This window comes from Coregonus lavaretus, assembly GCF_964263955.1.
Source record: "Coregonus lavaretus genome assembly, chromosome: 26".
NCBI lineage: Eukaryota > Metazoa > Chordata > Actinopteri > Salmoniformes > Salmonidae > Coregonus > Coregonus lavaretus.
Genome location: NC_140013.1, coordinates 40,642,377 through 40,657,539, shown reverse-complemented (window position 1 = coordinate 40,657,539; position 15,163 = coordinate 40,642,377). Strand labels below are relative to the sequence as shown.

Genomic DNA, 15,163 nt, shown 5'->3' with positions numbered 1-15,163 from the left:
TACCAGAAGCAGAGTCAGGGATCGCATATAGCGACTTTGGTATGTTTGAAGAGTCAAAATCCATCCTGGAGCCGGGTGAGTCGAGAGAAACCACAGGACCATAGCACTCACCCACCTCCACAGCGGCGACGATCAGTGGACGAGGCCATCCACCACCCTCCACTCCGGTGCGTATCGCTGGCTCGGTGATGTTGGGCCCAGGATTGAGTTGCACATCCCCGGAGAGCAGGAGGGTAGTGAACAGGTAGTTTAACAGTTTCCGATAAATGTTGGACTTGTGTTTGTTGCGCCTAAGCGGTTCAGTAGAATAAGGAGCGAGGTAGACTTGGCCATTATTCAGAACATTATGGTATGCTGTGTACTGTCCGCTCCCGTGGAACGGTGAACCAATGTGTTTGTGTTTGGTGTTAATATTCTCCGGTAGTAGACTGATTGTGTCATCCCAGCAAGGACGCACTGAGATTATCAGTAGAGCAGCTACATAACTGACAATCATGGCAGAGTACTGGAGATAAAACACATAATTGCGCTTTAACTCTTTGCCTGAGTTACTTAGCTGGGGTCGGCGTACACCTGATGGTTTAGATAAAATTACAGCATTCGAATGAGAAGCGGCACCTGCCACACCACCCTGTCTTCCGTCCGCCATTGTGAAGTGTTTGGGATCATTGTCATGCTGAAAGACCCAGCCACGTTTCATCTTCAATGCCCTTGCTGATGGAAGGAGGTCAGTGGTCTTGTATGTCTTCCATTTCCTAATAATTGCTCCCACAGTTGATTTCTTCAAACCAAGCTGCTTACCTATTGCAGATGCAGTCTTCCCAGCCTGGTGCAGGTCTACAATTTTGTTTCTGGTGTCCTTTGACAGCTCTTTGGTCTTGGCCATAGTGGAGTTTGGAGTGTGACTGTTTGAGGTTGTGGACAGGTGTCTTTTATACTGATAACAAGTTCAAACAGGTGTCATTAGTACAGGTAACGAGTGGAGGACAGAGGAGCCTCTTAAAGAAGGAGTTACAGGTCTGTGAGAGCCAGAAATCTTGCTTGTTTGTAGGTGACCAAATACTTATTTTCCACCATAATTTGCAAATAAATTCATAAAAAATCCGACAATGTGATTTTCTGGATTTTTTTTTCTTCTCAATTTGTCTGTCATAGTTGACGTGTACCTATGATGAAAATTACAGGCCTCATCTTTTTAAGTGGGAGAACTTGCACAATTGGTGGCTGACTAAATACTTTTTTCCCCCACTGTATGTACCGCAGCCTGAGCTTCCATAAAACCTGAAATATCATAACCCTCCACCTTATCAACTTTTTCCAGCTCCATTTCAAGTATTTTATTCAAAGCTATCCTCTCCCTCTTTAATAGAAAATTCCTCCGTCTTGCATAGTTAATACTCAACCCTCTAATCTTCTCTTTTAGACCCTCCCACCACAATCCAGTATTAAGACGTTTAAAATCACTCAATATTTCTCTATTAATACAATCAGAAATCATATCTGTCACGATCGTCGAAGGATTACACGAAAAAAAAAAAAAACGATAACGTGAAGTCCTTGGTTAACAAATATAAACCAACACGGAACAAGATCCCACAATACACTGTGGGAAACAGGCTGACTAAGTATGGTTCCCAATCAGAGACAACAAGCAACAGCTGATTCACGTTGGCTCTGATTGAGAACCACACCGGCCAACATAGAAACACAACTGACTAGAATGAGAACATAGAACAAAAACACAGACTCTACACACCCTGGCTCAACATATTAGAGTCCCCAGAGCCAGGGTGTGACAGTACCCCCCCCCCCCCCCCAAAGGCGCGGACTGCGACCGCGCCTAAACATAAACCGAACAGGGGAGGGCCGGGTGGGCATTCCTCCTCGGAGGCGGTTCCGGCTCCGGGCTTGACCACCAGCCTCCAACAATCCCCCCGTAGCGCCCCTGGTCCGGTCTGGCCCCGCTGGCTGGAGCTGGATTGGACATCGGTGGAGCGGATTGCTTAGGCTCCGATGTGGAGCAGCTGACCAGGCACCGGTGACCCAGGCACAGGCTGTGCCGGACTGACGACGCGCACCACAGGCTTGGTGCGGGGAGCAGGAACAGGCCGGGCCGGGCTGGCGACGCGCACCATTGGCTTGTTGCGGGGAGCAGGAACAGGCCGGGCCGGGCTGGCGACGCGCACCATTGGCTTGGTGCGGGGAGCAGGAACAGGCCGGGCCGGGCTGGCGACGCGCACCCTTGGCTTGGTGCGGGGAGCAGGAACAGGCCGGGCTGGCGATGCGCACCGTAGGCCTGTTGCGGGGAGCAGGAACAGGCCGGGCCGGGCTGGCGATGCGCACCGTAGGCTTGGTGCGAGGGGCAGGAACAGGCCTGGCCGGGCTGGGAACACGCACTACTAACTTAGTGCGGGGAACGGGTCGGGCCGGACTGGGAACACGCACTACTAACTTAGTACGGGGAGCAGGAACGGGTCGGGCCGGACTTGGAACACACACCACTTGCTTGGTGTGAGGAGCGGGACTGGGTTTCTTCATAACCCTCCGCTCCCTCAGCTGCCTGCTCAGTTCCTCTCGCCTTGCCTCTACTCTCTCCTTCTCCCTTCTAGCATCCAGTAGCTCCTCCCTCTGACCCACTAACTCCTGCTCTCTCCTTACCAATAGCCCCCTTAACCTGGTGGCCTCCTCTCCTAACCTCCCAATACGCCCTGTGGCTGCCTCCTGCTGCCCCGTCGCCCATGCGGTGTGCCCCCCGCAAAATATTTTTTGGGGTTGCCTCTCGTCCATCCGACGACGACACTGTTGACGACGTTGCTCCTCTCTCCGGCGCGCCTCCACCGTCTCCTCCCACGGACGGCGATCCATCCCGGCCTGGATTTCCTCCCAGGTCCAGGACCCCTGCCCGTCCAATATCTGCTCCCACGTCCAGGCTGTCTGCTCCTGGGCACGCTGCTTGGTCCTATATTGGTGGGATCTTCTGTCACGATCGTCGAAGGAGGAGGACCAACGCGCAGCGTTATTTGCAAACATACTTATTTATTAACTGATTACACGAACAAAACAACAAACGATAACGTGAAGTCCTTGGTTAACAAACATAAACCAACACGGAACAAGATCCCACAATACACTGTGGGAAACAGGCTGACTAAGTATTGTTCCCAATCAGAGACAACAAGCAACAGTTGATTCACGTTGCCTCTGATTGAGAACCACACCGGCCAACATAGAAACACAACTGACTAGAATGAGAACATAGAACAAAAACACAGACTCTACACACCCTGGCTCAACATATTAGAGTCCTCAGAGCCAGGGTGTGACAATATCAATATATTTTCCTTTTAATAGCTCAGCAGTCAAACACCATACATCACCCCCTCTAGAAGGCACACTAGGACCCAGCATGAACCCAAGAGAGGCATGATCACTTCATACAAAATCATACCTAATCTTGTGTGTACATATTGCACAACATTTTCAACCACTAAACAATCATCTATGCGGCTTTACCTGAGACCCTTTAAAACTACCTGCCTCCTTGAAAAAAACTCTCTGACCTGGATGCATTCACCTCCAAACATCACTCACACAATGATCCTAAATTATCCCCAACAATACTCGCCTTGACATGTCAGAGCGCAACAAAGTACTCCTTGACGTGTCCAGTTTAGTCAATGTAACGTTAAAATCCCCAACCAATATACATTTACCCACACAATGTTTCTCAAGTGCCTTAAAAAAATACAGCTCGGTCAGTATCATCTATTAGGTGCATAAACATTCAATAAAGTGTATTGCACATTTTAGAAATTCAAATGTAACACTCAAAAGTCTACCCTCTTCATCCGCATACACTTGCCTAATATTCTGCACACTTTCCCTCTTAATTAATATAGCAACCCCACACTTCCTCTCCCCACCATTATTATAATAAATCAAATCCATCCATCTCATTCTTACTCCATCCATCATACTATCAGTCCAGTGTGTCTCTTGGAGGCATGAAATATCAGCCTGTAGCATACTCACTGTCTGTTCCAACTTTTCCATATTTCTTAATCCATCAATATTAGCAGATATAACACTCACCATAATTTAAAAGTATTATGTTGATTGTTTCCATCATCAAGACCCAGTCTTTATTTTTTCTTCTTCTTCTTGATCTTGCCCTGCCTCCTTTCCTTTGCTTCTTTCCTCACCCTTTGGACTTCACCCGAGGACACTTCACCCTCAGAGTCCTTCCTCTTCACATCCATACTTTCAGGAGTAGTGTCAGGTATAACCCCTTCCGTGATCCTCATCTCCCTCACCTTCAGATGTTTCCGTGTTCTGCTCCCCTCCTCCTCCACCCTCAGGCTCCTTTCCATCTGTGAAGTATCCATTTTAAGAATTCTACGTCCATGCTCGCCCCTATTCCATCCCCATCCGCCCCAGTAGATTCACCATCTCCTCCTCCTTCACCATCCTTGCCTCCTTTTCCCTGTCCTCCATCGCGTTCCCCCTCCTCCACACTCTCTTCTTCCATCTCCTCCTCCTGTTGTTCCATGTCTTCACCATCTGTTGGCCCATTACACGTACAGCGCATTCCTCTCTCCCCACATCCATTACATGGTCTCTCCTCTCTCTCGACGCTCTCTCTCGACGCTCTCTCTCGCATAGTGCCCTCGTACTCCACATCGCCGACATGGAAAATCAGGACAGTCCCGTACTACGTGTCCAGACTGAATACAAATTCGACACACTTTAACTTGTCTGTCGTGTATCCCCCGAAAGTACTCAGTCCCCTCCAACGTCTCGACCTTTGGTAGAATATGGTAGTGAGCGCACCACGCCTGTAAACCGGACTTTACAGAATCTTGTACCATCAGCGATCTCTGTTCCTGGCCATAACCTCCTCTTAATCACCGAAACCGCCGTCACACCGCATCCTTCCAATTTTGCCACGACAGCATCGTCACTAATATACACTGGTAAATTCATGAAGGACACCACCAGCTCATCCGCTGAAATGTCCCTCGCCATTACCGTGCACGATTTGATTTTCAGACCATCCATTAACCTCTCCTTCCCATGGACATGCGACATCGTTATCTCGTACTTCTGATCACCTTTAAATCTGCACCCTGTCACCGTTCCAAAGGCCTCCTTTATCCCTCTCAGCAATTCCATCATCGTTAGTTTTTTTCCCCCAGTGATTTCCACCGCCACCGTACAAGACTTGTCATAGGACTTTTCCCTCGATGATGCACCAGGAACATTTTCTCCATGTCCAGTACTCTTTGTCTGTTCCCTTGCGTTGGTCATTGTAGCCATTGTAATCCGTCCAATTAAATAAATATATCGTTCTTTCTTTTTCCTTTCTGTCTTTCCCCCAACAGCAAAAGCTGCTAGGGGAGAAATAACTCTACTAATTAATCAAAGAGACAAATTTGATTCCAAATAATTCACCAAACAAAAGATTGATTTCAAAACGCAGTAAACAATTCCCTCTCCTCCTCCTCCAATACCAACGTGCCTGTAACCATTTCCTCAATTACCGAAAGGGGCGTATTCAGGCTGGTATGGCGGTAAGCAAGGGAACAACTCTTGGTACACTATATAAAGTAAATGTGTCACGTACTCTAAGAAGGGTCGGGCCTGGTTAGTACGTGGATGGGAGACCGTCTGGGAATACCAGGTGCTGTAAGCTTTTTGTTCCACTAGAGCGTACTCTTGTGTCATGGAGCAACTGCCTTTTATTTATCACCCTAATAATATCATGTATTTTTATTGGACTAAATGCAGTTTGTATGTGCTGCCCTGTCCTGATCAAATTAAATAAGTGTTTCCCTCAAAATATAGGCAGTACATTCAGCCTTTGTTTTTAGTCGGTTCATTAAGTTGCATGGAAATACGAATCACTGATACATTTTGTTCATGTCTTATGATTCACTTAGGCAAATGAATACGTTTTCTAACAAGTTGAATAGATTTAGTTGATTTCCTACTAAGTTCAATACATTTTGGAATATTGTTGAATTTCGGTTTAATGTCTGGATTCCGTGATTCAGTCCGCAACGCCTATTTTATAAGGCCCTAGTCTATGAACTTGTCATAAGTCAACATAGGATATGACCTCTAGGAGCAGTCTAGGAGACTGTCAATGTCTGTAGTAGTGGTCCTCTGTAGCTCAATTGGTAGAGCATGGCGCTTGTAACGCCAGGGTAGTGGGTTCGATCCCCGGGACCACCCATAAGTAAAAATTAATGCACACATAACTGTAAGTCGCTTTGGATAAAAGCGTCTGCTAAATGGCATATTATTATTATAGTACATTAGGGCACTAAAAAATCCCTTCGATGGTTTGCCTGATTCCGTTTTTTTCCCCAAGTTCCCTTTTCTCCTTTTTAGATTTGACCGTTTGTCCCTGTTTTTGCAGGTTTTCGCTCTCAAAAGTACACCTTTTTAATAGAACATCCAATTGTGCTGTTTTGCTATGTCCACAACAATGTTTAAACCCTATCAGGAGAGCATTTTTGAGGTCTGGGAAAAATGGAAGACATTTAGATTTTGGGGTGTAGTTACCTTTTAAATGCAAGCGTGCACCAGGAAGAGACCTTTAATATGCGGAGGCAGTGAAGAAAGTAGAGGAAGAGGGGTCAAGGGAGGAGGGGAGTGGTGAGAGTAGGAGATATGTACCAGTACAGAGGGATAGGCAAGAAAGTGATATATGTTTCAGTAAGATTGGATTTTTAGCGTTCATAGCAATGGTTATTCATTGTACTTGTCACGATCGTTGAACTGAGTAGACCAAGGCGCAGCGTGATGAACGAACATACTTCTTTTATTTAATGAATGCACGAACAACAAAACAACAAACGATAACGTGACGTCCTATGTTAAACACAACAAACACGGAACACACCAAAAGGAACAAGATCCCACAAACACTAAGGGAAAACAGACTGTTTAAATATGGCTCCCAATCAGAGACAACCAGCAACAGCTGACACTCGTTGCCTCTGATTGGGAACCACTCTGGCCAACATAGAAATATAAGAACTAGACTGTGAACATAGAAACTACACACCCTGGCTCAACATATAGAGTCCCCAGGGCCAGGGTGTGACAGTACTGCAGTGATGGAACGCAAGTCAAAGAAAAATGAGGTTGTGGTGGCAGCTGCAGAGACTTGGGTGTGCCAGACTTGACATCAGAAGAGTTACAGGGAGTGTTAAGTGGTGATGTCCCATCATTTCAGGTTGAGGGCATGAGGTAGGAGTGAATATATTAAAATAGTGGAGAAGGGTGGGGTTAATTATTAGTAATTATTTTGAATTTTATTTTTCAAGAAAAAGATTAGGGCGCTATACTCCAATCTAGTAGGTGGCAGTAATGCAACAAATTGGATGCCAACCGCAGTTAACCTGTCACGGTTTCGGCCGAGGCTGCTCCTCCTCCTTGTTCGGGCAGGCTTCGGCGGTCGTCGTCTCCGGAGTACTAGCTGCCACCGTTCTATGTTTCGATGTTTGTTTGGTTTGGTCTGTTTTGTACACCTGTTCATTGTTAGTGTTAATTATGTGTCCTATAAGTTCTCTTGGGTTTGGTCATGTGTTGTGTGTAATTGTTCTTTGTCAGCTTGGGATGCTAGCTCATTTATCTCTCGTATTTTGTTTTAGAGAGAGTGTCCGCACCGTGTGCGCATTTTGCTTTGCCTAGTACCCGGTGTGCGTAAAGTTCGCTTGCCTGCCGGTTTGTGTTTAGCCGTGTGGCTTGTTTTTTCGTGTCTGAACTAAAGACGGTTGAACGAAGTATCTGTTTGTCCTGCGCTTGATTCCACACCACATCCACGCTCATCGTGACATAACCCTCATCGAAGAAGAAGAAGAAGAAGAAGAAGAAGAGACCTTTGTCTGTAATGGATATCAAGTTTTGGTACATTCAACAGATAATTGACACGAATGTCCATGGCTTTAGTGTCCACTGGGTAGTTTGTGGCGGCAGAGCTGCAGGCTCCACCTTTCCATCACTCTGATTGTTGATCCATGTCCCAGATGAACTTCAGAGTCACGTCCTTCATCCGCTCCTCATAGACCTGGTCAAACCTCTCACTCTGGGCCACTGTGAACATGTTCTTCCACTCCCCGATTTTACCTGTCACAGCACAACCAACACGTCATTATTCAGAGTAAGAATATTTATTTAAAAAAAAAAATATCCCAATCTCAGGCCCACATTCGTGAAGCATCTCAGAGTAGATCAACACTGGTATAGAGACGCTGTGTGAATACAGGCCCTGACCTTTGCGTAGGAACTGCCCCTTTTTGAGAATGTCCTCAGGTATGAACTCGTAGTTGGCCTTGCGGTCGTGTTTCATGTTTTTGAACGTGGCTTTTTCCACTATCTTGTTGATGTCTGCTTCAGTCAGGTCCCGCTCAAGGAAGCGGCAGATCTTCAGCACGGCTGTCTTCAGATCCTGAGAAAGGAGGAACATGTCCATTAAAGATGGAACCCCTGTGCCTGAGGTTGGTCAAGTGGTGAAGTCCACTGCCCTCGGCGCACATGCAATCCCCTGCCTGTGTGGGATCACACGCCGGCCCCACAGCACTTCTACACACTATGTCCTCTGTCTGTCTCCCTCTTCATTTCATGTCCATCCTTGTTAATAAAATTGGAAAATTAGGCCAAAATATTGGGGATAGGCAAGCCAGGCTGGTTGGTTGTCTCTAGCGGGCTATCCAGCAGAGCAGAGGTCAGAGGTCATAGGTGTAAGATGAGTCTGTAATATCTTACCATGATCATGTCCTCATAGGTCAGAAACAGGATGTTGTACTGGTCTCTCTTACTGTGCCACTCTCTGATGTGGTCAAACCAGGACGAAGCGCCAACTGTAGGGAATAACATGGTCATAACAGGCTGCGTCACCAAGGTCATTACAGTATTCATGGGTTGGTCAAAAGTAGTGCACTATACTATATAGTGAATAGGGTGACATTTAGGACGTAGCCTGTCAGGGTTAGAACAGGCTGTTTGTGTCCCAAATGGCACCCTATTCCCTATATAGGTCACTACTTTTGACCAGAGCCCTATCGGCCCTGGTGAAAATTAGTGCACTATGTAGAGAAGGAATATGGTGCCATTTGGGACCCAACCATGGTGTTATATGAATGATGTCTTTACTCTACCATTCCCTGCTAACCACTGGTCCAGAAAGTCCTCGAAGCTCTTTGGGGTCTCAAACAAGGCCCAGTTAATACACCAGTGATAGTAGGAAATCACGTTGTCCTTTGGGTTCCGCATCACATAGATCATCTGAGAACAAGAGAGACATTTACAGCCCTGTGGGCTCTGGTCAAAAGTAGTGCACTGTATAGAGAAAAGGGTGACATTTGGGATGCAAACCATACAGTAGGGCCTCCATCTTCCCCTCCTCTGCCTACCTTTGCCTTCTTGTTCCTCAGGCCTGGGGGCATGAGTACGGGGGTGAGGTGGGAGGCGAATAGCCGCGGGTTGGGGCGTAAGGAATAGTTAGGGCGTTTTTCCATATACTCCAGCCATGGCATCATCTCTAAGTTGTTGGGATAGACATCACCCATCTCTGACTCACAGATAGAGGTGATGATCTGCTGTGTCCAGATAGTTCCTACAGGTCAGCATCATGAAAGGTGTCAGTCATAGAGCTCTTGGGAGCGACATGGTTAAAGGGGATTCGAAAAAACAACGAAGCAGTCCCCCTGCCAGAGCTGAATGGGCTGGAGTAAAACAAGCATTAAGACAGTTGAACTATGTCTCATGAGAAATGTATAAGTTATATTCCCCAATTGGTAGTTACAGTCTTGTCCGTACGGACTCGGGAGAGGCGAAGGTCGAGAGCCATGCGTCCTTCGAAACACGACCCTGCCAACCCGCACTGCTTCTTGACACACTGCTTAACCCGGAAGCCAGCCGCACCAGTGTGTCGGAGAAAACACCGTACAACCGTGCATGCGCCCGGCCCGCCACAGGAGGCGCTAGAGCGCGATGGGACAAGGACGTCCCGGCCGGCCAAACCCTCCCTTAACCCGGACGACGCTGGGCCAATTGTGCGTCGCCTCATGGGTCTCCCGATCGCGGCTGGCTGCGACACAGCCCGGGATCGAGCCCTGTAGTGACGCCTCAAGCGCTGCAGTGCCCTAGACCGCTGCTCCACTCGGGAGGTTTGAAGTTATATTTTTCAAGAACAATAGATATCACTCATTTAAAATTCCAAAGATGGATGTTCCAATCCCGGATTGTGCCTTTAACTTTCTAAAAGGCTGTTTTTATTCTCTCTAGCTGTGACAGGTTTCTCTCCTCACTGATGACATAAACAGAGCAGGTTTCTCTCCTCACTGATTACCTAAACAGAGCAGGGATCTCAACCTTTTTCATGTCAAGTACCCCCAAGTATGAAGTGTCTGGACCATCTCAAACGCTGTTTATCCATCCAGTAGATTTGTCACTCACCTGACTTAGGGTAAGTGACCAGAAAGATGTCACTGTCCCGGATCTCAAAGGTCTGCAGGGAGTCAATGTACTCCGCGATGAACAAATCCTTCGCAAAAACATAGTCCTTGTACTTGATCAGGTTATCGGTGAGCCCCTCCATAATAATGATAGTTTTGTATATATATTAGTATCTACAGTGGATATGAATAGCTATGCTGCAAAGAACCAAATGAAGTTGGAATACAGCACGTTTAGACTTTGGAACCTGTGATAAGGTTCACAGAGTTATTAGGAGCAGGGTTCACTGACGTTGCAATAAAGCACACTCCTGAGTCATCATTCTAACGCTACGACATGTTACTGAAGTTTAAACACAGTAACTAACTCCACTCGGTGCAGTCTGTCTGTCACACCCGGGCTCTGGGACTCTATATGTTGAGCCAGGGTGGGGTCATTCTATGTGGTGTATTTCTATGTTGGGAGTTCTGGTTTGTTTATTTCTATGTTGGCTAGAGTGACTCCCAATCAGAGGCAACGAGTGTCAGCTGTGGCTGGTTGTCTCTGATTGGGAGCCATATTTAAACTGTCTGTTTTCCCTTTGTGTTTGTGGGATCTTGTTCGAGTTGGTTTGTGTTTGACCGTTGACTGTCACGTTATCGTTTTGTTGTTTTTTGTCGTTTATTCACTAATAAAATAAGTATGTTCGCAACTAACGCTGCGCATTGGTCTACTCCATACGACGATCGTGACAGAAGATCCCACCATACCAGGACCAAGCAGCGTGTCCAGGAGCAGGCAGCCTGGACGTGGGAGCAGATCTTGGACGGGCAGGGGTCCTGGACCTGGGAGGAAATCCTGGCCGGGATGGATCGCCGGCCATGGAGTGAGACGGTAGAGGCGCGACGGAGAGAGGAGCAACGGCGTAATCAGTGTCGTCGTCGGACGGACGAGAGGCAACCCCAAAACATTTTTAGGGGGGGGCACAGGGCATGGACGACGGGGCTGACGGAGGCAGACAAGGGGCGAATTCAGAAGGCCACCAGGTTAAGGGGGTCACTGGTCAAAGAAGGGAAGGAAGGTGTAGAGGCACGGCGAGAGGTACTGGGGTGTGTTTCCAGTCCGGTCCGGCCCGTTCCAGATCCCGGTGTAGGGCCAGTGGTGTGTCCCCAGTACGGTCCGGCCTGTTCCTGCCCCTCGCACCAAGTGTACGGTGCGCGTCGCCAGCCCGGCCCGGTCTGGTCCTGCCCTTCGCACCAAGTGTACGGTGCGCGTCGCCAGCCCGGTCCGGCCTGTTCCTGCCCCTCGCACCAAGCCTACGGTGCGCGTCGCCAGCCTGGCCCGGCCTGTTCCTGCCCCTCGCACTAAGCCTACGGTGCGCGTCGCCAGCCCGGCCTGTTCCTGCCCCTCGCACCAAGCGTACGGTGCGCGTCGCCAGCCCGGTCCGGCCTGTTCCTGCCCCTCGCACCAAGCCTACGGTGCGCGTCGCCAGCCCGGCCCGGCCTGTTCCTGCCCCTCGCACCAAGCCTACGGTGTGAGTCGCCAGCCCGGCCCGGCCTGTTCCTGCCACTCGCACCAAGCCTACGGTGTGCGTCGCCAGCCCGGCCCGGCCTGTTCCTGCCCCTCGCACCAAGCCTACGGTGTGCGTCGCCAGCCCGGCCCGGCCTGTTCCTGCCACTCGCACCAAGCCTACGGTGTGCGTCGCCAGCCCGGCCCGGCCTGTTCCTGCCCCTCGCACCAAGCCTTCGGTGTGCGTCGCCAGCCCGGCCCGGCCTGTTCCTGCCACTCGCACCAAGCCTACGGTGTGCGTCGCCAGCCCGGCCCGGCCTGTTCCTGCCCCTCGCACCAACCCTACGGTGTGCGTCGCCAGCCCGGCCCGGCCTGTTCCTGCCACTCGCACCAAGCCTTCGGTGTGCGTCGCCAGCCCGGCCCGGCCTGTTCCTGCCACTCGCACCAAGCCTACGGTGCGCGTCGCCATCCCGGCCCGGCCTGTTCCTGCCACTCGCACCAAGCCTACGGTGCGCGTCGCCAGCCCGGCCCGGCCTGTTCCTGCCACTCACACCAAGCCAGGGGTGCGAGTCGTCAGCCTGGTCCAGCCCGTTCCTGCTACTCGCACCAAGCCTACGGTGTGCGTCGCCAGCCCGGCCCGGCCTGTTCCTGCCACTCGCACCAAGCCTACGGTGCGCGTCGCCAGCCCGGCCCGGCCTGTTCCTGCCACTCGCACCAAGCCAGGGGTGCGAGTCGTCAGCCTGGTCCAGCCCGTTCCTGCTACTCGCACCAAGCCAGGGGTGCGAGTCGTCAGCCTGGTCCAGCCCGTTCCTGCTACTCGCACCAAGCCTACGGTGCGCGTCGCCAGCCCGGCCCGGCCTGTTCCTGCCACTCGCACCAAGCCTACGGTGTGCGTCGCCAGCCCGGCCCGGCCTGTTCCTGCCACTCGCACCAAGCCAGGGGTGCAAGTCGTCAGCCTGGTCCAGCCCGTTCCTGCTACTCGCACCAAGCCAGGGGTGCGAGTCGTCAGCCTGGTCCAGCCCGTTCCTGCTACTCGCACCAAGCCAGGGGTGCGCATCGTCAGCCCGGTCCGGCCCGTTGCTGCTCCACGCACCAAGCCAGGGGTGCGAGTCGTCAGCCTGGTAAGGCCCGTTCCAGCTCCACGCACCAAGCCAGGGGTGCGAGTCGTCAGTCCGGTGAGGCCCGTTCCGGCTCCACGCACCAAGCCAGGGGTGCGCATCGTCAGCCCGGTCCGGCCCGTTGCTGCTCCACGCACCAAGCCAGGGGTGCGAGTCGTCAGCCTGGTAAGGCCCGTTCCAGCTCCACGCACCAAGCCAGGGGTGCGAGTCGTCAGTCCGGTGAGGCCCGTTCCGGCTCCACGCACCAAGCCAGGGGTGCGCATCGTCAGCCCGGTCCGGCCCGTTGCTGCTCCACGCACCAAGCCAGGGGTGCGAGTCGTCAGCCTGGTAAGGCCCGTTCCGGCTCCACGCACCAAGCCAGGGGTGCGTATCGTCAGCCCGGTCCGGCCCGTTACTGCTCCACGCACCAAGCCAGGGGTGCGAGTCGTTAGCCCGGTCCGGTCCGTTCCTGCTCCACGCACCAAGCCAGGGGTGCGTATCGTCAGCCCGGTCCGGCCAGTTGCTGCTCCACGCACCAAGCCAGGGGTGCGCATCGTCAGCCCGGTCCGGTCCGTTCCTGCTCCACGCACCAAGCCAGGGGTGCGCGTCGTCAGTCCGGCACAACCCGTGCCTGGATCACCGGTGCCTGATCAGGTACCGGTCGGCTGCTCCACACCGGAGCTGAAGCTATCCGCTCCTACTATGTCCAGTCCAGCTCCAGCCAGCGGGGCCAGATCGGACCAGGGGCGCTATGGGGGGATTATTGGAGGGTGGTGGGCAAGCCCGGAGCCAGAACCGCCGCCGAGGAGGAATGCCCACCCAGCCCTCCCCTGTTTTGTTCAAGTTGAGGCGCGGTCGCAGTCCGCGCCTTTAGGGGGGGGTACTGTCACACCCGGGCTCTGGGACTCTATATGTTGAGGCAGGGTGGGGTCATTCTATGTGGTGTATTTCTATGTTGGGAGTTCTGGTTTGTTTATTTCTATGTTGGCTAGAGTGACTCCCAATCAGAGGCAACGAGTGTCAGCTGTGGCTGGTTGTCTCTGATTGGGAGCCATATTTAAACTGTCTGTTTTCCCTTTGTGTTTGTGGGATCTTGTTCGAGTTGGTTTGTGTTTGACCGTTGACTGTCACGTTATCGTTTTGTTGTTTTTTGTCGTTTATTCACTAATAAATGAAGTATGTTCGCAACTAACGCTGCGCATTGGTCTACTCCATACGACGATCGTGACACCGTCAACTATTCCTCTTCTTCGTGCATGTAAAAAGTGCAGTCGGAAAGTATTCAGACCCCTTGACTTTTTCCACATTTTGTTACGTTACAGCCTTATTCTACAATGGATTAAATTGTTCCCCACCCCCCACCCACATCAATCTACACACAATACCCCATAATGACAAAGCAAAAACAGGTTTTTAGAAATTTTTGCAAATTTATTACAAATAAAAAAAACGGAAATATTACATTTACATAAGTATTCAGACCTTATACTCAGTACTTTCTTGAAGCACCTTTGGCAGAGATTACAGCCTTGAGTATGACGCTACAAGCTTGGCACACCTGTATTTGGGGGAGTTTCTCCCATTCTTCTCTGCAGATCCTGTTTGGTGGAGTGCAGCAAAGACCCTTATGTTATACACCCTTATGTTATACTAGTGGATACACCCTTATGTTATACTAGTGGATAATAATAATAATAATAATAATAATATGCCATTTAGCAGACGCTTTTATCCAAAGCGACTTACAGTCATGCGTGCATACATTTTTTGTGTATGGGTGGTCCCGGGGATCGAACCCACTACCTTGGCGTTACAAGCGCCGTGCTCTACCAGCTGAGCTACAGAGGACCACACACCCTTATGTTATACTAGTGGATACACCCTTATGTTATCCTAGTGGATACACCCTTATGTTATATTAGTGGATACACCCTTATGTTATCCTAGTGGATACACCCTTATGTTATACTAGTGGATACACCCTTATGTTATACTAGTGGATACACCCTTATGTTATCCTAGTGGATACACCCTTATGTTATATTAGTGGATACACCCTTATGTTATCCTAGTGGATACACCCTTATGTTATACTAGTGGATACACCCTTA

At 50.4% G+C, this 15,163-nt stretch overlaps 1 protein-coding gene across 2 annotated transcripts; it reads right to left on the bottom strand.

Moving 5' to 3' along the window:
• Positions 1-7,876: 7,876 nt before the first annotated feature.
• LOC311101369 (amine sulfotransferase-like) lies at positions 7,877-10,718 on the bottom strand. Of its 2 annotated transcripts, none has more exons than XM_084142503.1 (6): positions 10,468-10,718; positions 9,423-9,625; positions 9,168-9,321; positions 8,776-8,870; positions 8,284-8,458; positions 7,877-8,136 (listed from the first exon to the last, which is right to left on the bottom strand). In XM_084142503.1, exons 1-6 carry the CDS (start codon positions 10,607-10,609, stop codon positions 8,009-8,011), a joined length of 897 nt encoding a protein of 298 aa, XP_083998629.1. In that variant the 5' UTR covers positions 10,610-10,718; the 3' UTR covers positions 7,877-8,008. The 2 variants fall into 2 exon arrangements, with proteins under 2 accessions (XP_083998629.1, XP_083998630.1); XM_084142504.1 differs by having other exon boundaries at positions 9,168-9,294.
• Between the last annotated feature and the right edge of the window lie 4,445 nt (positions 10,719-15,163).

What these genes read in the sequence shown, in the direction of transcription:
- LOC311101369 (XM_084142503.1), bottom strand. Translation starts at nt 10,609, where the DNA reads ATGGAGGGGCTCACCGATAACCTGATCAAGTACAAGGACTATGTTTTT. An exon ending in GGTCACTTACCCTAAGTCAG is followed by an intron (nt 9,626 to 10,467) that starts GTGAGTGACAAA and finishes GCTGACCTGTAG; the next exon opens with GAACTATCTGGACACAGCAG. An exon ending in CCAGTGGTTAGCAGGGAATG is followed by an intron (nt 8,871 to 9,167) that starts GTAGAGTAAAGA and finishes TATTCCCTACAG; the next exon opens with TTGGCGCTTCGTCCTGGTTT.